The sequence below is a fragment of the Ahaetulla prasina genome, chromosome 8 (genome assembly GCF_028640845.1).
Source record: "Ahaetulla prasina isolate Xishuangbanna chromosome 8, ASM2864084v1, whole genome shotgun sequence".
Taxonomy (NCBI): domain Eukaryota; kingdom Metazoa; phylum Chordata; class Lepidosauria; order Squamata; family Colubridae; genus Ahaetulla; species Ahaetulla prasina.
The window spans coordinates 36,932,586-36,955,302 of NC_080546.1; the positions used below are offsets into that span (position 1 = coordinate 36,932,586).

At 36.6% G+C, this 22,717-nt stretch overlaps 1 protein-coding gene across 3 annotated transcripts in view; it reads left to right on the forward strand.

The window, feature by feature from the left end:
* The window catches only part of TBC1D9 (TBC1 domain family member 9), a 57,789-nt gene extending 35,924 nt beyond the window's left edge, over positions 1-21,865 (forward strand). The window contains exons 10-22 of one of the 3 annotated variants that reach the window (XM_058193086.1): positions 81-295; positions 5,020-5,137; positions 5,779-6,064; positions 10,895-11,024; positions 13,519-13,617; positions 13,704-13,772; positions 14,929-15,169; positions 16,506-16,571; positions 16,855-16,953; positions 18,609-18,683; positions 18,789-18,889; positions 19,746-20,216; positions 21,512-21,865. In XM_058193086.1, the coding sequence (XP_058049069.1) occupies positions 81-295; positions 5,020-5,137; positions 5,779-6,064; positions 10,895-11,024; positions 13,519-13,617; positions 13,704-13,772; positions 14,929-15,169; positions 16,506-16,571; positions 16,855-16,953; positions 18,609-18,683; positions 18,789-18,889; positions 19,746-20,216; positions 21,512-21,520 (1,979 nt within the window). In that variant the 3' untranslated portion in view covers positions 21,521-21,865. Of the gene's footprint in view, positions 1-80; positions 296-5,019; positions 5,138-5,778; positions 6,065-10,894; positions 11,025-13,518; positions 13,618-13,703; positions 13,773-14,928; positions 15,170-16,505; positions 16,572-16,854; positions 16,954-18,608; positions 18,684-18,788; positions 18,890-19,745 lie in introns of all 3 variants that reach the window. The other 2 variants (XM_058193084.1, XM_058193085.1) reach the window with 2 other exon arrangements.
* Positions 21,866-22,717: the final 852 nt, after the last annotated feature.

Consider the following 22,717-nt stretch of genomic DNA (forward strand, 5'->3'; position numbering starts at 1 on the left):
GTCTGTCTGTCTGTCTGTCTGTCTGTCTGTCTGTCTGTCTGTCTGTCTATATTTGCCAATGTACTCATTTGCATTTCTAGGAGCAATTAATGAAATGGTTACCCATGCTGGCTATTATGAAGACTTGGTGGAAAAATCTATGGGGAAATACAATCTTGCAACAGAAGAGATTGAGCGGGATTTGCATCGCTCTCTTCCAGAGCACCCAGCCTTCCAAAATGAGATGGGTATTGCGGCTCTGCGGCGAGTCCTAACTGCATATGCATTTAGAAATCCAAACATAGGATACTGCCAGGTATCATAAAATAGATTCTTTCACTCATTTTAATGCTTTTATTGTTTAGTTCAGTGTTTCTCAACCTTGACAACTTTAAGATGGGTTCCCCATCTTAATTCACCAGCCAATAAATGCTGGCTGGGGAATTCAGGGAGTTGGAAGTCCACCCATCTTATAGTTGTCAAGGTTGAGAAACACTGGTTTAGTTGAATTTTCAGCTGAGGACAGATCTTGAAAATTCAGACTGTTTGTATAACACTGATATATGCTAGCTAATTTAGATACAAATTAATCCATACATTCTGCAGCTTTGCTAGAAATGTACCACTGATAGTAGACTTTGATTCAAGAGGATGGGCTTCACAAAGGCAACACTTCTTTGTATAAGTATATATAACATCCAAAATACTTTTTATTCCCAATAGACTGTGCTGTAGGTCTTAGAGAAAACTGATAAAAGAAAAAACATGGGTTCAGTTTTTGCATATTGCTTCATTGTTGTCTCTGCATAATGGATCTTTTTTGTAGTTTGTTACTTTGCAAGTTTTCAAGGAGCCCTGTAACAAAACAAATGATATTGAAATGTTTAACAATGATTTAATTATCCAGTTAAAAGGGCTTTATTGAGGTTTGCTGGAAGAGGTACCAGAAAATTTAAACTTTGCCTGCCTTGGCACTTTATCTAGATCTGGTGTCTCAAAGTCAAATAATAATAATAATAATAATATTTTAATTTGTATACCGCCCTTCTCCCGAAGGACTCAGGGCGGTGAACAGGCAAATAAAATACAAACAAAAACATACACCTTAATTAAAACAACCCTTAAAAAACTGATTAAATTAGCCAAAAAATTTAAAATAACCTTATACCCCATAAAAATTACAGAATTTAAAACCCACAATTAAAAATTAAAAATTTAGAATTTAAAATCAAGCCAGTCCAGCCAAACGGAATAAATAAGTTTTAAGTTCGCGGCGAAAGGTCCCGAGGTCAGGTAGTTGTCGAAGCCCGGGGGGAAGCTCGTTCCACAGGAGCCCCATAGAGAAGGCCCCCCCCCGGGGGGCCGCCAGTCGACATTGTTTGGCTGACGGCACCCTGAGGAGTCCCTCTCTGTGGGAACGCACCGGACGCTGGGAGATAGAGGCCGGCAGTAGACGGTCCCGTAAGTAGCCCGGTCCTAAGCCATGGAGCGCTTTAAAGATGGTAACCAATACCTTGAAGCGCACCCGGAAAACAACAGGTAGCCAGTGCAGTCTGCGCAGGATAGGTGTTATGTGGGAGCTTCGAACCGCTCCCTCAATAACCCGCGCAGCCGCATTCTGGACTAGCTGAAGTCTCCGGGTGCTCTTCAAGGGGAGCCCCATGTAGAGAGCATTGCAGTAGTCCAGGCGAGACGTAATGAGAGCATGAGTGACCGTGCATAGGGCATCCCGGTCCAGGAAGGGATGCAACTGGCGGATCAGGCGAACCTGATAAAAAGCTCTCCTGGAGACGGTCGTCAAATGGTCTTCAAAGGACAACCGACCATCCAGGAGCACGCCCAAGTTGCGTACCTTCTCCATCGGGGCCAACGACTCGCCCCCGATAGACAGCCGCATCTGCAGCTGACTGTACCGAGGTGCCAGCATCCACAGCCACTCCTTCTTGGAGGGATTAAGTTTGAGCCTGTTCCTCCCCATCCAGACCCGTACGGCTTCCAAACACCGGAACAGCACTTCGACAGCTTCGCTGGGGTGGCCCGGGGTGGAAAAGTACAGCTGAGTATCATCAGCATACAGTTGGTATTTCACCCCAAAGCCACTGATGATCTCACCCAGCGGCTTCATATAGATGTTGAACAGGAGGGGTGAGAGGATCGATCCCTGCGGCACCCCACACATGAGGCACCAAGCTTCAAAAGTGTTGCATTAGCTTTATGCAACTTTAATTTGAGGGCCACAACTCTTAAGCTTTTTAATAGATTGATGTAAAATTTTGTAGGAAATTTAAAAGATGCAATTATCTTTGGTCAATACCCTATTATTTCACAAGCTGAAGAGCTGCTGAGTTGCAATTTCTGTCTTCTATTTTTTCCCCAATTAGTATTGCGATTTGTGCTAAGAATGACTGGCTGAAATTAAGTTTTCTTGTCTGAGAGTGAATTATAACCTGAGTTTCCACAATTCTCATCTAATGTCTAAATCTTCCATTACAACACCTTGCTATCACGGTGGTCCATTCAACTTAGATGTAGTAAATGCATTAGTTTTACAAGCAGATCTTTCTGTGAAAACTGCAAAGAGACCATATCACTTTTGTTACTGAAGTTGTAGCATTTTTCATTAACCAAAATATTATTATTTTGATTATTATTTTTTCAAGGTCATAAATAGGATAATATAATCTAGAAAATCATCCCCACTTATAGCTGCCCAACGCCTCTTTTCCTTTTCCTTTTCCTTTTCCTTTTCTATTCTTGCTGAGTAGAGAGATCTTCCTTAATTCTTTTTCTTATTCTCTTGTCTTCGTGCATGGCTGAATCTTTTCTCTTTCTTTCTTTTCTTTGCCTATCAGAGAGTCTCTGCTTGGTTGTGGCTGTCTATCCCATTACTTGCCCAGCAAAGAGGATCACATGGGAAGGTGCTCATGCGCCTCATGCCAAACCCCGCCTCTTTTCCTTCCCAGGAACCCCAACTTCCTAGTCAGTCATTCCTGAGCAAGCCTCACTTTCTACTGCCTTTGCCTGAGAGTCCAGCCCAGGGATGGGCTTCAAAAAATTTAGCAAGGGGTTCTCTGCCTGGTTGCTGGGTGGGCATGGCCATGGTGGGGGGGGGCGTTTTTGCCCTCCTGGGCTCCAGAGGCTTTCCTTGAGCCTCTGGGAGGGCGAAAACAGCCTCCCCAGGCTCCGGAGACCCTCTGGAGGCCAGAAATGTGCCTTCCTGTTTCTGGCCTTCCCAAACTTCCGGTAGACCTGTTTTTTGCCCTCTGCAAGCCTCCGCATGTGCCCTGCACTTACCTGCATCAAAACAGGTCATTTGAGGATTCCTGGAAGGGGCAGAGTGGGGTGGGTGGGGCCAACCAGCAGTGGTATTTGGGGGTTCTCCGCACTACACAGAATCTTAGCTAGAGGTTCTCCGAAAACCCTGTGAACCCCCAGCAGCCCACCCCTGGTCCAGCCCCACTACAGAGTGAAAGAGTAGACAAGAGTTCCCAGGCAATGCCATTGTTCATTGTGAGATGTCTTGTGCACCAAGGGCATGGTTCAGTCAACCAGGCCCAGTTGTTGCTATGACACCTGCTGGGGTTGGGCAGTGGTGAACTGGTAAGCTGCCACTGCAAGGCTACTTGACTTATTGGATAATTTTCTGTGCCTTAATCTGGTGTCCCTGGTCATGTTGGGCAGGACTTTAGCTCTCACACACTATGATTTTAGGCTACAGAAAATAACTTAGAGGGCTGCATGTTTCAGTCCCCTGAGTTATAGGATTGGTTAGAAGTACATATCAGTTATATAATAAAAATTCTGGGTAGTCTTATGATCCAGGTAACAGATGTTTTAAAATAGAAATTACATCTATTGGAAGAATGTGTGGAGCAACCAGTGGGTCACCTTATTCACAACAGCAGCTCTGAAATATTTCTGTCATAGAGCATTTTAAAATGTTAGGACTACCTTAACTCTAAGGTATATTTTCTTGGACGTATATGGGCATTGTTTGAGCCTCCCAAAATATTCAGCTTCTTTAAAGGGCAGCTGGAATATAGGAAGAGATGTTCACACTGAATTGAAAGTGCTTTTTCCCCAACTTTGCATATCACTTGTATCTTCCTGTCTAGCGGAGGAAGCTCTTGTTCAGGATTCCAGTCAGCCATTTATTCCTGGAAGGATTTTGAAATCTTTATTATCTTATTTTCTTTTCTGCCCAATACCTAACATTCTGTTACCGCTGAATATGCTTTGTCTCCACGAGGCAGTTTCTGTGAGTTACCATCTTTATTATTTTATTTTATGTTTTAATTTCATTTAATTTTCACTCTGGTTCCCTTGAACCAGAGCCTGCTGATACTATCATCCCATTTCTCCACTGCCTGTTTAGATGAATGGCCCTCAATACTTGAAAGTTGTCCTGTTAGAAAGATTAACATTGGACTAACTGAATGCTTTACTACTGACACTAAGAAAATAAAACCTGTGGAGTCCTCTCTGAGCTTGATTGTTTGCTTGCAGACACTAGGTAACATCAGCAAATCAATAAGATATTTTTCCTATTCATGTTTTATCATCCCCGTATAGCCTTTTAAAACGTTAGTGAATCCCTCCCGTGATTTTCCTTTGAGAATGAACGTTTTTTATTTATTTATTTACATTTATATCCCGCCCTTCTCCGAAGACTCAGGGCGGCTTACAGTGTGTAAGGCAATAGTCTCATTCTATTTGTATATTTACAAAGTCAACTTATTGCCCCCCCCAACAATCTGGGTCCTCATTTTACCTACCTAATAAAGGATGGAAGGCTGAGTCAACCTCGGGCCGGGCTTGAACCTGCAGTAATTGCAGGCTACTGTGTTCTAATAAGAGGCTTCTTACCAGCCTGAGCTATTACGGCCCTTGGCGTTGGCGACTTTTGTTTTAAATCTCGTGGGAAATATTTTTTGCAATCTTAAGTCATAGCAAGTTGCTCCTCATATGTCTATTGCTATACAGAATCTGTTACGAAAAATGTATCAAATTAGATAACTATGTGTCTTAATTATTTTCTAGGCCATGAATATTGTTACATCAGTCCTGCTTTTGTATGCAAAGGAAGAGGAAGCATTTTGGTTATTGGTGGCTTTATGTGAGCGCATGCTGCCAGATTACTACAATACAAGAGTTGTTGGTATGTTAATAGAACTAATAATTGGGAAATTATTTAAAACTATCAAAAAGTTACATTTGAGCTGCAGGTTTGGATGTTTGAATCCATTGATATGGAATAATAGTAGAACTAGTTAAGTAAGTAGTGATCTGTTACATTTTTTGCTTTATTTCATATCATAGTTAAATATAAGGTACATTTATTTTGTTCCTACTGTGTAAAATAAATCCATGTTTTTTACAAACTGCAGATATTGCTAAAGTTGTGGTGATTGCCTGATTACTTAAATTGGAAAACAATTATTTAAATAGGCTACTTTTAATAATAACAGTATTTTTTATTTACAATTATGCAAATCAGTTAATGCATGTTTTTTAAAAGGCCTGTTTTCTGAATGAGAAAATAGTGTAGTTTATAGGTAGACAACCTCTTGTCCACAAGATGATTTGGTCTAGAATAGTTTCCACAATTGTTCCCATTGGTTATGTTGATTGAAGCAGATGGCAGACAAAATTCAAAACACCCACTGTAAGTGAACCATCTTAGTCCAAGTCAACATGCATTAACTGGAAAATGCTTTATTTCTGTTTTCTTGGATGGGCATGAATACATATTCTATTGACTTCAGTTTCGCTTATCAGATACTTGATTATTCCTTACAGGTGCTCTGGTGGATCAAGGTGTGTTTGAAGAATTAGCTCGGGATTATATCCCACAACTCTATGACTGCATGCAAGATTTGGGAGTCATCTCAACCATCTCCCTTTCATGGTTCCTCACACTCTTCCTCAGTGTAATGCCTTTTGAAAGTGCTGTTGTGGTGGTAGATTGTTTCTTCTATGAGGGTATAAAGGTGATATTTCAGTTAGCACTAGCTGTGCTAGATGCAAATGTAGAGAAGTTGCTGAACTGTAAAGATGATGGTGAAGCGATGACTGTGTTGGGAAGGTAAGTACTCTAATTGTAGATTTTCCTTCCATTCAATTACATTCAGAACAAGTCACTTCCCCCCTCCTTCAAATTAGTAATTTTGCATTGCCAGAAGCTTTTCATATAACACAGCTTAGCTCTTAGCTCTTAAGTGGAGCCTTTTGGCTTTTAGTGTCCTTTCTTACTAATTAGTCTCTGCTAGCCACTTTATTTGAGTGTTTGTTTTCTTTTATTCTTTTGTAACTTGATTTAATTATAAGAGGCAGTTTTCTACAGAGTTAAGTAATTCCTTTAGTGCGGCATTGTCATTCCTGGCTGCAAGTAATGCCCAAAGAGAAGTCTTGCCCAGCCTTTTTGCTAGAGGTTTTAGAATAAAAAATTCCTGGAATTTCATACATGCAGAGCAGAACTCAAATATACCTCCTTCAAATGTGTAAACTATGTTTTCTTTAATCTTTTTGTTTCTGTTGTATTTAGTAGAAGATTTAATCACACATAGGCACCTATCACTGTCTCAAGTTTCAACTATCTGTGCATCACTCTGGAATGGTTTAAACCAGAAAGCTATTTAAATGTGTTTTGTAAAGACTAAGCTTCAGCGCTGACTTTTCATGTGATTGTCTAAAAATAAAGCATATATTGTTTCTTGAACCACAAGTCAATACACTGCATATATTTCCAAAATGATAGAATGTTGGCAACAATATTTAGCTTGCAGGGAAATCCCTTAGTGTAGATTAGACATACTTAGAATAAAATTGGCCTGTTATTGCCAACTTGGCCCAAATCAGCTGAAACTAACTGCTACTGTCCTTATTGTTAGCAGGGAATGCTGTGGTTAGGTATGACAAAACACTTTCTCTGTCTCTTTACAAAGTGTCGGAGAAAGCTTTGGTTGAACAAATCCATGATGGGTGATGCATTTGTAGCCCATTTTGACCATGGCATATGGAAGACTGTGATTTGAAATATGGGAGTATTAAATGAGCATGAAGTGACAAAGAAAAATAGATACACATTTGCTTTACAAACAAAGAAGGAAAATATAATAGATCTGAATGAAATTAGTGAACACAACTTGATGACATAACAGAAATTTGGAAATCCAAGAATGAATGATGAGTAGGGACTGCATAGAAGTCCTGTTTGTTCTGAATATATAATTTAAATATGACAAAGGAATGAAAATAAATATAAAATTGTTAATTGATGTGATTATTTATTAAAAGAATTGAGAGAATAAGTGAAGCTAGAATATTGATTTGAAAATAAATATATTGGAGACCAAAGTAATTGTAATTGACAGAAAAAAATGGAGTGAACAACCTGTATGTAAATGGTAAAAGGCTAATTAAAGATGCAGAAATGAATACAGAAAGGTTAAGATATGTAAAAATGTTAGCAAATAGCATGTGGTTTGGAATGAACATTTGTCAAAATAGGCAAAATGACTGACCGAAATATTCTTTTGTTTACTTTGTTAAATGGCAGCAAGAATGGTATAGATCAAGGGAAACAGAAAAGTAAGCTTCATGTGATGGGAATGAGTTAATAGTTAAGTAATATGTGGTAAGAAGGGATAGAATCCAGAATGAACTAGTGTTCTAGTGACTAATACAAAGTATGCTGAAGTGGCTGGTTATATAAGAAGAATATATTAGTAAAAATGGAATAAGAAAGCAAGTTAATGAAGAAAATAGGAAGGAGGTAAAGTTGGGTTTATAACTATAGTTCTTTTTATTGTTCATTCATTTTAAATTCTTCAGTCTACAATTACTTGTTGTACTTCTCCACTGTGTATAAAGTTTACCACAAAAGAAAACAGCATGATGGGTATACATGTACCTTACTTTGCCCATTTTTCTTACTTTACATTTTTCCTTGCTTTACATTTTTCTCTTCCTCTTCACTACCTCCTTCCATCATAACATTCAAGCATCATTCAGATGCAAGCTTAATGTGTATTATAAAGGTTATTAAGGTATACCTAGTAAGGTATACTAGGACCTACCTAGTGGCAAGTAATGCCCAAAGAGAAGTCTTGCCCAGCCTTTTGCTAGAGGTTTTAGAATAAAAATTCCTGAATTTCATACATGCAGAGCAGAACTCAAATATACCTCCTTCAAATGTGTAAACTATGTTTTCTTTAATCTTTTGTTTCTGTTGTATTTAGTAGAAGATTTAATCACACATAGGCACCTATCACTGTCTCAAGTTTCAACTATCTGTGCATCACTCTGGAATGGTTTAAACCAGAAAGCTATTTAAATGTGTTTTGTAAAGACTAAGCTTCAGCGCTGACTTTTCATGTGATGGGAATGAGTTAATAGTTAAGTAATTCCTTTAGTGCGGCATTGTCATTCCTGGCTGCAAGTAATGCCCAAAGAGAAGTCTTGCCCAGCCTTTTGCTAGAGGTTTTAGAATAAAAATTCCTGAATTTCATACATGCAGAGCAGAACTCAAATATACCTCCTTCAAATTAGTAATTTTGCATTGCCAGAAGCTTTTCATATAACACAGCTTAGCTCTTAGCTCTTAGCTCTTAAGTGGAGCCTTTTGCTAGAGGTTTTAGAATAAAAATTCCTGAATTTCATACATGCAGAGCAGAACTCAAATATACCTCCTTCAAATTAGTAATTTTGCATTGCCAGAAGCTTTTCATATAACACAGCTTAGCTCTTAGCTCTTAGCTCTTAGCTCTTAGCTCTTAGCTCTTAGCTCTTAGCTCTTAGCTCTTAGCTCTTAGCTCTTAGCTCTTAGCTCTTAGCTCTTAGCTCTTAGCTCTTAAGTGGAGCCTTTTGGCTTTTAGTGTCCTTTCTTACTAATTAGTCTCTGCTAGCCACTTTATTTGAGTGTTTGTTTTCTTTTATTCTTTGTAACTTGATTTAATTATAAGAGGCAGTTTTCTACAGAGTTAAGTAATTCCTTTAGTGCGGCATTGTCATTCCTGGCTGCAAGTAATGCCCAAAGAGAAGTCTTGCCCAGCCTTTTTGCTAGAGGTTTTAGAATAAAAAATTCCTGGAATTTCATACATGCAGAGCAGAACTCAAATATACCTCCTTCAAATGTGTAAACTATGTTTTCTTTAATCTTTTTGTTTCTGTTGTATTTAGTAGAAGATTTAATCACACATAGGCACCTATCACTGTCTCAAGTTTCAACTATCTGTGCATCACTCTGGAATGGTTTAAACCAGAAAGCTATTTAAATGTGTTTTGTAAAGACTAAGCTTCAGCGCTGACTTTTCATGTGATCGTCTAAAAATAAAGCATATATTGTTTCTTGAACCACAAGTCAATACACTGCATATATTTCCAAAATGATAGAATGTTGGCAACAATATTTAGCTTGCAGGGAAATCCCTTAGTGTAGATTAGACATACTTAGAATAAAATTGGCCTGTTATTGCCAACCTGGCCCAAATCAGCTGAAACTAACTGCTACTGTCCTTATTGTTAGCAGGGAATGCTGTGGTTAGGTATGACAAAAGCACTTTCTCTGTCTCTTTACAAAGTGTCAGAGAAAGCTTTGGTTGAACAAATCCATGATGGGTGATGCATTTGTAGCCCATTTTGACCAGGGCATATGGAAGACTGTGATTTGAAATATGGGAGTATTAAATGAGCATGAAGTGACAAAGAAAAATAGATACACATTTGCTTTACAAACAAAGAAGAAGGAAAATATAATAGATCTGAATGAAATTAGTGAACACAACTTGATGACATAACAGAAATTTGGAAATCCACGAATGAATGATGAGTAGGGACTGCATAGAAGTCCTGTTTGTTCTGAATATATAATTTAAATATGACAAAGGAATGAAAACAAATATAAAATTGTTAATTGATGTGATTATTTATTAAAAGAATTGAGAGAATAAGTGAAGCTAGAATATTGATTTGAAAATAAATATATTGGAGACCAAAGTAATTGTAATTGACAGAAAAAAATGGAGTGAACAACTTGTATGTAAATGGTAAAAGGCTAATTAAAGATGCAGAAATGAATACAGAAAGGTTAAGATATGTAAAAATGTTAGCAAATAGCATGTGGTTTGGAATGAACATTTGTCAAAATAGGCAAAATGACTGACCGAAATATTCTTTTGTTTACTTTGTTAAATGGCAGCAAGAATGGTATAGATCAAGGGAAACAGAAAAGTAAGCTTCATGTGATGGGAATGAGTTAATAGTTAAGTAATATGTGGTAAGAAGGGATAGAATCCAGAATGAACTAGTGTTCTAGTGACTAATACAAAGTATGTTGAAGTGGCTGGTTATATAAGAAGAATATATTAGTAAAAATGGAATAAGAAAGCAAGTTAATGAAGAAAATAGGAAGGAGGTAAAGTTGGGTTTATAACTATAGTTCTTTTTATTGTTCATTCATTTTAAATTCTTCAGTCTACAATTACTTGTTGTACTTCTCCACTGTGTATAAAGTTTACCACAAAAGAAAACAGCATGATGGGTATACATGTACCTTACTTTGTCCATTTTTCTTACTTTACATTTTTCCTTGCTTTACATTTTTCTCTTCCTCTTCACTACCTCCTTCCATCATAACATTCAAGCATCATTCAGATGCAAGCTTAATGTGTATTATAAAGGTTATTAAGGTAATGCTGTAGTAATAATGCTCATTTTATAGAACTGGTGCAAGAATAGTGATTTTTGTGAAACATTTAGAGCTATTTAGGTAAAACTTTTAAAAATACTCTAATATATTTTCAACTTTTTGCAGTATGCCTGTGTGAATAAATGTATGAGAAATTGGAAGTGGAATATCATGTACTTTTACACTTGAATTAAAATGTTTTTTATTGTTTTTTCTTGCCACCTGTAGGTATTTAGACAGCGTGACCAATAAAGACAGCACATTGCCACCAATTCCTCACCTTCATTCACTACTAAGTGATGACATAGGGCCTTATCCTGAAGTAGATATATTTAGGCTCATCAGAACTTCCTATGAGGTAATTTCATGAACATATTGGTAATTAAACATGAATAGGAAAAAGTACACTCACCAAGCAAATGATTTTTTTCCCACTCTTCTAACTCAATATTATGTCCCACATTTTTAGCCCAAGCTATCATTGGCCCCTTTACAATTTCAAATCAAAATGTAATAAATACTTATATATTTTGGATAGTAATTTCTCTTCCAGGCCTGTTAATAATTTGTCTAGTTGTGTTAAGTTCGGTTCAAATCCAAATTCCTCTAAATCTTTTTTGTATCTCTATTGTAGCTGGAGATAAGGACACCAATCTATAATTATTCCCTATTCCTTTAATTCTTGGTTAGATTTTAATCTTCCTCTGTTATCCAAAATTTCATTATATTTTACCATTTTACCAATGTCTAATGTATTAGGGTGGATCATTGCCTCATACTGGATAGCCAGCCCAGTATTTTAAAATAGTGCGTCTTCCTGATTCCTTTCCACGTCTGTATCAGCAAATCTTGCAATGCATGTCTATAGAAATATAATTTTTTCTTGTTTCTGGCGCTTCAGATGAAGGCATGTGGAGGGGCTTATTTTAGTGCATGCGCTCAAAAGCCCGATTGGGCTTATCAGGGGATGTCTTATTTTCAGGGGGGAAAGGGTAGCTCTGTCCTCTCTAATCCTTTGTTCTTCAAGATGTGTTGGGATGTCATGGCTGTTATCTAATCTGGCTAGAAATTCTGAGACCTATTCTGTATTTCCAACACATGGAAATGAAGTTGGGAAAGCTGCTCAACACAGAAAGAACAGGAATTACTTTTGAATTATATGTAGACAATCCATAACCTTTAAGAGTATTTCCTTACTTGAAGATATCAACAAAATGACCATGTGGGGGGAAAAGCAGAGGTAGTTTAAATGGGTGCTAGTTCCCTGTTGGCTTTCCCATTACATTTTTGTAGGCAGCTGGCAGAGAGTGTTGAAAATCACAATTACTTAGCTGTGCCAATGCTGCAGTAGCCACAACTGCTGTAAAGATCCTTAAAATTTCAATTATCTGGGAATAATGCAGCCAGATTTTGTATGCATTCTTTTAAATTGGCAGATATGAGGCACTTTAATTCAAAACTTTGTGTGCTATGATACTGTATGTTGTTTGGGTTAATGGAAGATTTCAAACAGACCAACAAAAATGAGAGTTTTAGTAGTATACAGATACCAAATTCCCTGGATGAAATCACTGTTGAAATTAATAGCATGCATTCTTGAATATAGGATTGCATTGATAATGATTGCAGGGTTTATTTTTATTTATTTATTTATATCCCATCAGTATTATTTTTACAAATAACTCAGGGCAGTGCACATATCCAATACATCTTCCCTCTCCTATTTTCCCCACAACAAACACCCCATTAATGGTTTGGACTGAGAGTGACTGTCCAAAGTTGGCTTTCATAATAAAACAGGACTTGTACTTGCAGTTTCCTGCTTTTTAGCCTGGTGCCTTAACCAATACACCAAATTGGCTCTCTGCCAACTGGTTTGTCTCAATTGATGCATAAATAGAAGGGCAACACCAATGCGGATTATCCATGTTTGATAACTTGAATGGAAATCAAGTTTTCATGATATTAAAAAGGCACAATAGCACAGACAAGCATATATAAGGCTCTAATTATTTTCTAACTACATTTAGTATTTATGTAATCTATGCATTAGTGGCTTTAAATATGTGATAGATTTACATCAAAAAGTGAACTGTGAACCTCTTCTACATATCTTTTTTCATATCTTATCCTTATGGAAGTCATACCCAGAACAATAGTAATAATATTGCACTATATATTTTTGTGGTCTCTTATTAAATCATTTAGAAGAAATAGTAGAGGGTTAAAGAGACCTACTGCCTAATCTGTACCTGTGGTAGAGATTTCTGCACCTGCAACAGAATGACCTTGAAATACTGATCTCTTGTATCCTTGCTCTACTCCTTTTCTAGCTGAAGATCGATCGATCTATCTATCGATCGATCGATCTATCTATCTGTCTGTCTATCTATCTATCTATCTATCTATCTATCTATCTATCTATCTATCTATCTATCTATCTATCTATCTATCTATCTATAGTCTATCCTTCCCCACTCTGTCCCTGCTACAAATATATGAAGTTGTGATCTCTGAGATATGCATCTAGAATCTAAATGCTTTTAGAACTGAAATGTTTAAAATATATTGAAATTCTGCCTAATTAATTTTGTCTTAGATATTTGACCTTAGTATTGCCACTAAAATTTCCTGTCCTTTTCTCTTTATATGACTGTTTTTCTGGCATGTCAGAATATATATTTTAACCTGCTATTTAAAAAAGGAAGATGTAACCCCTGATTTTACATTTAGTCATACCTTTAGTCACATCTTAGGTACTTTATTTAGGTAATGTCTAAGTGAAATTGTCTTTTAGTATATTTTGTATCTTAAATTTTGCAGGAAGAATGAATGTATTTTTTTTCTATTAGAAATTTGGCACCATTAGAGCAGATTTGATTGAACAAATGAGATTCAAACAAAGGTTGAAGGTCATTCAAACCCTAGAAGATACCACTAAACGAAATGTGGTAAGTTCTTGGGGGTTTTGTTCTTTGAATTTAAATATTAAAGATAAGTATGTGTGTTTAAAGTTTCGCCTTTTTATATTTTGAAGGTACGAACCATAGTAACTGAAACTTCATTTACAATAGATGAGCTGGAAGAACTTTATGCCCTTTTCAAGGTAACCTTCAAATAGCTGTCTTGTATCTATGTTATTTATAGCAGATACCACACTTCCTTTTTCTTACTAAGTACTACTTGTCAAATTAATAGTTTCTAAACTTTATTTAAAGAGAGCAAAATGTGCTACTGAGAAAATGTTTAATTGAAAAAGCAGAACATTTTCATTTCCCCTTAATGTACAAGGATATGGTATTTAAATTACACTTTAAAATGAGTGAAATGCTTGTCCAGAAAACAAATGTAACTGTTTATTGTTATGTAGACAATATTTTTGGGATATAATCAATAAAACAAAGGGACGCTAGTTAATTGTTTTCACCCTAAAAAATTATCATACCTGCACACTTGCTGTAAAGCCAGATTTGAAGTTACAGATTAAATTGTATCCAGGATACTCACTGGACTTGGAGATTCAACTTTCTTTTAAATCAAGTACTATAGTAAATCTCAAGCAATAATATATCTGAGACAAATGACAATTTTCCCTGTCTGTTTAAAAAGGCAGATATAAACACAATCTATAACCAGAAACACATATTTCGTTGTTTACATGTATAAACTATTATTTCTCTAGGCTTTCTAGGCCAGGGGTCTCCAACCTTGGTCCCTTTAAGACTTTTGGACTTCAAGCAAAGCTGGCTGAAGAACTCTGGGAGTTGAAGTCCACAAGTCTTAAAAGAGCCAAATTTGCAGACCCCTGCGCTAAGAGATAGTAACAGGTGCAAAATGATCCAGTGAGTTCCATACTCAGATGGGAATTTGAACTTGGATCTTTCCATTCCAGACTAACATTTTAGTGCTGGGTAACTTGGGCTTCTAGATTACTCCTTGTCCCAGGTGTATGAAGTGACACCAGTCAGTGAATAAGAGGATAACAGTTTTGGAACTTAATAACAGAAAGACGTGTGATGATAGAAATATATAGATAGAAACATTTCTGGATGGAGTTTATTCTATTTCTGTGTCTATATTTACTTCCAAGAACTGTGACACTGAGTGAATTAATATTATAACTAGAACAATACTAATACCAGGCAAATACAAAAAACATTTTTATATTAAGATGTTTTTAAGATGCATAAACTGTGATGGGAAAAGTTGCTGAAATAACTATAGAGATTATAATAACTTCACATGCCTTGTTTTTCTAACAGGCAGAGCATCTCACTAGCTGCTACTGGGGAGGCACCAGCAATGCTACTGACCGTCATGATCCAAGCTTGCCTTATTTGGAACAGTACCGCATAGACTTTGAGCAGTTCAAAGGGATGTTTACTCTTCTCTTTCCTTGGGCATGTGGAACTCATTCTGATGTTCTAGCTGCACGCTTGTTCAGATTGCTGGATGAGAACGGCGATTCCTTAATTAACTTCCGGGAATTTGTCTCTGGACTTAGTAAGAACAAAATCCAATGGCATTTGGCTCTTTTTTTATCCCCATTACTATAAAATTATTGTCTGGCATGCAGTCATTCATGAGACAGATTTGCATTATAAAATATGTCTGTGATTTTTTTTTTTGCCATTGTTTATAGATAGTGAATATTCTTCAAATCTATTGTTTATAGATAGTGAATATTCTTCAAATCCTCCTATTTGTAATCTATTAGTAGAAATACATCCCCCTTTCTGAGATTAGGTGCTATACTGTATTTGAGTCAATAACTATTGTTTTGGCTCTGACTGCACAATTTATTTAAAGTCAGCACTGAATATACGTGTACAGACAGTCTTGAAATGTATTCTTTATGAAAATAACTCAATTAAAGAACACAAAATATTGAAATGGACCTCAAATCCCAGAATTATTCTATATCTGAATTGGTATATATAGCAATGACTCTTATTTTAAAGGGATATGTAATCAGCTGAACTTGCTTACAGCACTGTATATGCTGCCCAGTTGATCCAATATATCTTATTTCTCCATAAGATCAAAGGTTTACAGATAGGCCTTTGTTACTGTGAGATAAAATAATGTTATTAGTTACTCTAAATCCATGATGGCGAACCTATGCCACACATGCTACAGGTGGCACACAGAGCCCTCTCTGCGGGCACGCAAGCCATCACGCCAGCTTATTTCTGCTGTGCATGCACACGTGCCTCCCACAAGGATGTGCAGGGGCAGGGCACACATGGGGCCCATGCACGGGGGGTTGCAGTGTGCCAGGGTCACATGCACATTGCATTGCACTCAGTGCCGAAAAAGTTAGCCATCACTGCTCTAGATAAATAAGATACTGCATCTTTCTTCACAATACAATTGTAAATTTTGACACTGAATAAAATCCATCTCCTTGCATTGAAATCGTGCCAGGCAAGGAGAGCAAACTTGTTTGGATTTTGCTGGTCACTATACTACCCAGATATGATGGCAAAATATCTCCATCCAAAACTTACAGAAGGGGCGATAACTGCTGGTTAGTGTACGAAAGGGTGGACAAAGTAATATTGCCTGAAGCTGTACTTTTAAATCTAGGTTTTGGTTGTGAATGGTAGTGTGTAAGGCCACATCATTTGAATAGTAAAGCTGTGATTTGCTGGGCTTTAAAGGTTCTTAAAAGCTGTACTAGGAATTTTGCACAGGGGTATTAAGTCTAACAGGTTCAATATCTAGAAGCAAATATCAGTGATATTAACTGTTTCAGAAGAGCATATGTTATGTTAAATTGATGACACTTGGTTGATGAATATATTTAGGATTACTACAATGACTCAATTTCTTCTAGGTGCAGCATGTCATGGAGACCTTACTGAGAAACTGAAACTACTTTATAAAATGCATGTTTTGCCAGGTATGTAAGCATGGGGTAATTTCAGATAGCTTAACCTTAACATATCTTTCATATGAAATCCTATACCATTTTAGGTGATGGTAAGAGGAACTGTAGGGATTGCCATTGCTAAACGATGCAGTCACATGATACCACTGCATCATTTGGCGATGAAAATTCCGGTTCCAGTTGTCATCGTAACTGGAGGACCACCTAGGTAGAATTCCAGCTATAAATGATAGATATGGAGATGCATGTGTAAAATATGAAATTTGTTGATGGTTTCTTATATCTGTTTGTACAGATCCACCTTCTGATCCCGAAGAGCCAGATTCAGCATTCGAAGCAACTCAGTACTTCTTTGAAGACATTACACCAGAGTGTACACAGGGTAGAAAGATGTGTTAGTTTTCTTGTTCCTGATTAAACATATTGATAATTTTGTACAGTCTCCCTTATCTTCAAAAGAAAAAATAACTAGCTTGGCTGGGGAGAGGAAAACAACAGTTTTAATAAGATGTCTTTTAAATTTGCATTATCAGATTCTTACAATGACAGATTCAGTAAGCAAATTTGTGAATTCCACATACAAACTGATGGCTTACCAACAAAATTTATAATATTTGTTTCTAAACCTGTAGCTCATGATAGATCTAAAGATTGGTATCACAAATTGGATCAATATATTTGGATTTATTTATCTGAATCCTGCCTTAATTTTTACAAATAACTCAGCAAGCATACCTTCCTCCCCCTATTTTCTGCACAACAACCCTGTGAAGTGGGCTGGGCTGAGAGAAAGTGGCTCAAGGTCACCCAGCTGGCTTTCATGGCTAAGGCAGAACTTGAACTCACAGTCTCCTGCTTTCTAACCTGGTGTCTTAACCACTAGACAAGGCTGGCTCTTTCGTTGAGAGTTTTTGTTGAGAAGATAATGGTAGATTAAAATATGTTCATGTCAAGATCAATATTCCATGTAGTCACTTTGAAAGAAGTTTAAATATTGAGCATGTTTAATAAAACTATATATAAACATAAATATGAATATAATTGTACAAAAACAAACACAGTTCCTTATTAATGTATTTTCCCAAATTGCTGAAAATACAGTTTATTACAGAACTAGTTATTTATTAATTAAGGTAGAGGAAGAACATAAAACTAGAAATATTAATTATAACTATTCAATAGTAGGAGATACTAAGTGCAGTTCCATGTTCTGCAATTGTTACAGTAAAATTCAATAGCCATTGTTTGTTATAGACTAACGATGGCTTTGGGGTGGCAATCAATAGATAGGTTCTTTCCTTTTAGTATCTAATTCTGGTACAGAGTTGTAGCTGATGCTTTCTCTCAAAGATTTTTCTTTTCTCAGATTTTTTATTAGAATTCTTCCATAAAACATGGATTTAGTATTTAGTCTTGGAAAATCTGCCAGATACAAGCTTTCCTAGTTTGCAGCACTTGGCACAGATCAACCTTGGTTGAGCTTGAGAAAGCAAACCAGGCTCAGGCCTGATTATTATTTGGACCACAAAAAATCCCCAGGCATTAGAATTCTATGGGAAATCGAAAAACATTGAAAAGGATGCAATGATCAATTACGTTGCTGCAAACAACAATAGCAAATAAGGAACCCTAGAAGGTCAAGTTCACGTAGTCATCAGGAATTGACTGATGACTAATTTACAATCTTGACTGTAAATTAGGCTGCTATACCAGTGGTGGGATTCTACCGGTTCAGACCAGTTCGGGCAAACTGTTAGCTCCGACTTTCAGCTGTGAGCGAACCAGTTCACTCCGATTTTGAAGTGGGCCCGCCCGCCCCTCCGTTATACTCACCTATATTTTCATTTCCGAAGCCCAGTTGATCAGCACAGCAGAGTGGATTGCCGCACCTCAGCTGTTTTCCTTCCCTGCAGCAATGCGGAAGGCGAGTTTTCTCCAAACTGCGCATGCACACTTAGCAAACCACTTGTTAAACTGGTAGGATCCCACCCCTGTGCTGTACCATGGCATTTTGAAAAAAGAGTGCTTATATATTCATCCTTTTATTAGTTGTTGCTGTAGAAGGAAGGAACAGACATGGAGCTGAAGAGGGATTTGTTAATGTGAGTTTGAAAACAGAAAAAGGTATGCTGTTTATTATCTTTACCAACCATCACGGCTATTAGGGGAATTGTATTTGGGCCATAATCAGATAAACATTACTGTGTTTTGGATAATTGATTGTAATAGGAAAGAAGAATTCTCAAGAAAATAAAAATTGCCTTAAAATCTGGAGTCAAGAGAATAAACCCAAAGCCAAAACTGCAAAGGACTTACCTAAACTAAATCAGGTAAGTGTTCTTTTGAAAAATGCAAAATTAGCATACGCATGATGCTAAATGTGCATGATGGGATTTCATATCAGTAAAGCATATATATAGCTTAACCTTGGGATGGGATTAAAACTTGAAAGATTTAATTCCAATTGCAGAATACCCAAATTAAAAGGGGGAAGTAGTGGCCTTCCTTGATAGTCTTCTCATGCTCTTTATTAGAGCTGAGCAGCCTCTAATCGGTGGAGCTTCACTTTTTCATTTTGACCTGCCTGGAAGCCTCATATGAGTGGATGAGGCTAAAGAATTAGGACATTTTTAGAGCTACACGTAAGGTAAACAAATTGCCACAACACTTGCTTTCAGGAGGCTTTTAATGGAAGGGATGCAACAAAGCAATCTATCTGGAAAGGTAAAATATTCTATCACTGGGAAAAGTGGGCTTATTGTTCCTTTTTCTTCTACATCTTTTATATCTTTATTAAAGATGAAAGGTTGAGAACTTGGAAGTGTTATATACATATCATGTGCCCAAAAACAGTATGCTTGAATTGGATTGCATGCTAGATAGTTAAAAATCTTTTTTAAACAACTTTGCAAGATTGCACTGGTTATTGTTAATTATTATCTAGAAGCAAGTACTCATCAAAAGCATATGTGTATGTAAAAGTTAAGTTTTCACTATGGAAGTATTTCTCTTGCGCCCCAGCAAATAATCTGGGAACTCTTGACAATGACATTATTGAAACTAGACAGATGTTGTCTAGTCAGTCTATTGGAAGCAAAACAGTTGGGAGCCCCATCTGACAGTTGGATTTTAATAGGATGAACAGCTGCTTACCAACAAAGCATTATATTTATCTTTTACATCTAGGAGCAATTTATTGAACTGTGTAAGACCATGTATAACATGTTCAGTGAAGACCCCAATGAGCAGGATCTTTATCATGCAACTGCAGCTGTGACAAGCTTGCTTCTAGAGATTGGTGAAGTTGGTAAGCTGTTTAGTGTCCAATCTATTAAAGAGGCTGAGAATACCAGCAAAACCATTCAGAATGTGCTGATTCAGAAGAAAGGGAGCCAGCAGTACCGTCTTGACCAACACGATCATTTTCAAAATGGTTTTCTTGATGAAGAAGAGAATATTTGTGGTGACAGTTCGCAGATGGAGGATGTTAAACTGGAAGATTCTTCTCCTAGGGATAATGGAGCTGGTTCTTCCATGTTGATTTCTGATGATGATACTAAAGATGACAGCTCCATGTCTTCATATTCTGTCCTGAGCGCAGGTTCTCATGAGGAGGAAAAGCTGCACTGTGAAGACATCAGTGAAGACACCGTTTTGGTACGAAGCAGCAACCCAACTTCTCTGCCAAGAAGTAGTAGTATTGACAGAGACTGGGCTATCACCTTTGAGCAATTTTTGGCTTCCCTGTTGACTGAACCAGCACTTGTGCGGTATTTTGATAAACCAGTGTGTATGATGGCAAGGATTACTAATGCTAAGAATGTGCGGATGATGGGAAAACCCATAATATCAGCAAGCGATTATGAAATCTCTGCTATGTCAGGCTAAATGGACTGGATAAGTAGGGATTTTTAAAAATTCTTTTAGGTTTTTGAAATATTTATTATAGCTTCCACAGGTCCTGGTGTTCACAAATTTTTTTAGTTATTGTTTATGTAAACATGTTGGGATGTACAGTACATCTATTTTATTTTGAACTATTATTATTTTTCGCTAATGGGAAATATCATTAAAATGCTTGTCTGAATCAGTCGAAGGGAAATCATTGTCATTGGTATACATATTGTTAGTCTTGCTATCCCTGGATAAATAATGAAAAATTGTTCAGTTCTAATTTAATGAACATTATGCGTGTATGTTTTTCAGACAGATCTGAAATCTCTGAATAAGGAAGGAACCTGAATAACTTAGAATATTGCAAGCACAGAGTATGCTGTAGTGTGTCTATAGAGTTTCTTTATAACATTTTCTTTTAAACTTGGCAGAAAAGCACTGTGTTAGTATAGCTTTTATGCATACAGAGTTGCTTCCCTCCAAACTTAAACTAAGTTAAGGGGGAAATGGACAGAAACTCCATGTCTGCACTGCAGCTGTTGTGCTTGTACAAAAACAGATTAAGAAAGAAATAGAAAGGGATGCTGTCAACTTGTTTAGGATTGAAAAGTAAACTGTGCAGCTTACCTGGTAGGTTTCTCCATATAATTTTTTTAAGAAGGCTTGTTATTTTTTAATACTTTTTAAAACATTCTTCAGGGATACTGCCAGGAACTTTTCTTGATACCTGTCAACATCCTGACCTAAACAATTAATGGTACCCCTTTTTAAAAAAGATTAGACTTTTTAAAATTCTGTAGATAATTCTGTCTTATTGATACTTTAATCCTAAACATCATAAATTTAGCGTACTGTAGATGACAAATCCATAACCGAATTGCATAATCCTTCATTAAAACAGTTATTAGCAAGAATGTAACCTGTAAAATAGCTGCAAGAAAATGTAATCAAATGTTTGAAAACCTTAATGAATGAAATTGTCACTTTATTTATAATTAACAGAATGTGTTGAATGACAAATGGAGCACCTGCACTTTGAATTCTTGCTTATTTTTCAGAACCATTAGTTGGACACAACCCAGTAGTAGAGAACATGCAGTACAAGAAACACATGCCTAAGTAATGACTGAATGCCAATAGAGATGTGTTCTGCTCTTTACAACCTGTCTATTCAAGGAGGAGAAGAAATAATGTTTTAAGTAACCCTACACAAATACACTACATGGGCCCAATACCCATGTTAGGACAGAATTGTGTCTGGTCTTTTTACACATTCATAGGTGATTGAATATGAGTAATTTTTATCTACTTTAACTTTGTTCACTGTCTCATTTTTTTCTCTTTATGTATTGTATATTATTGTAATTATCCTTTTTAAAATTAAAACATTGATTTGATTCTTACTTAGAGTACTTAACTGTCTGCAGTGGTTTTTTTCAGAAGGGAAAGCGGAATGTTAGATTAAAATTCTGCTCATCTATTTTCAACAGAATTTTAAGTTAGAAATTTAAATTTGGCAGTGGAGAGTGACAGCCTCCACAGCAGATAATTTGAGAGAAAAATGGAGGGAGGAAGCCCGAGATACATCACTGAATGATACTGCACATACATTAAATTTGCATATCTCCTTGTAAGATCCACTACACAAAGGTGCAATTATCTTTTCAAAAGCAGTTTCTAATACATACATAGCTATGTTTAGGTGCTTTTTAGTGAGCATATAGCTTTAAGCCGAAAGGATAGAATAAGAAAAGACCAACAGAAAAAAAATAGGAATTTTAGTAGTTTATTGAATTACAGGTTATTTGACTTCAACTACTGAGCTGAAACAGAAAACTGTTTCAGGGATGATAGGTAAAATTGTACATTTATAGATACTCACTATTGCATAATATGTATAGCCTGGGATTAATAAAGTTAGTGTTTGAATCAAAAATTGTGGAAAAGTAAGTGACCCCAAGGATCATTTAGTCCACCCCCTCTGGTATGCAGAAAAACCAACTAAATTATTACAATAAAGCTGTCCAGCTTTTTCTTAAACACCTCCATAGGTAGATTGTTCCATTGTTATATACATCTTACCATCAAAAATTTTTCCTTATGTATTTATAAATTACACAATTTTATCCATTATTTCTGGTCCTAGTTTCTGTGGCAATGGCAAATAATTCCTGACTGTTTTTCTTATGGTACTCTTTAATACTGTACACCTGAACACAGATATCACATTGTTGTGGTCCGCCAGCATCCTGTGGAGCTGGCAG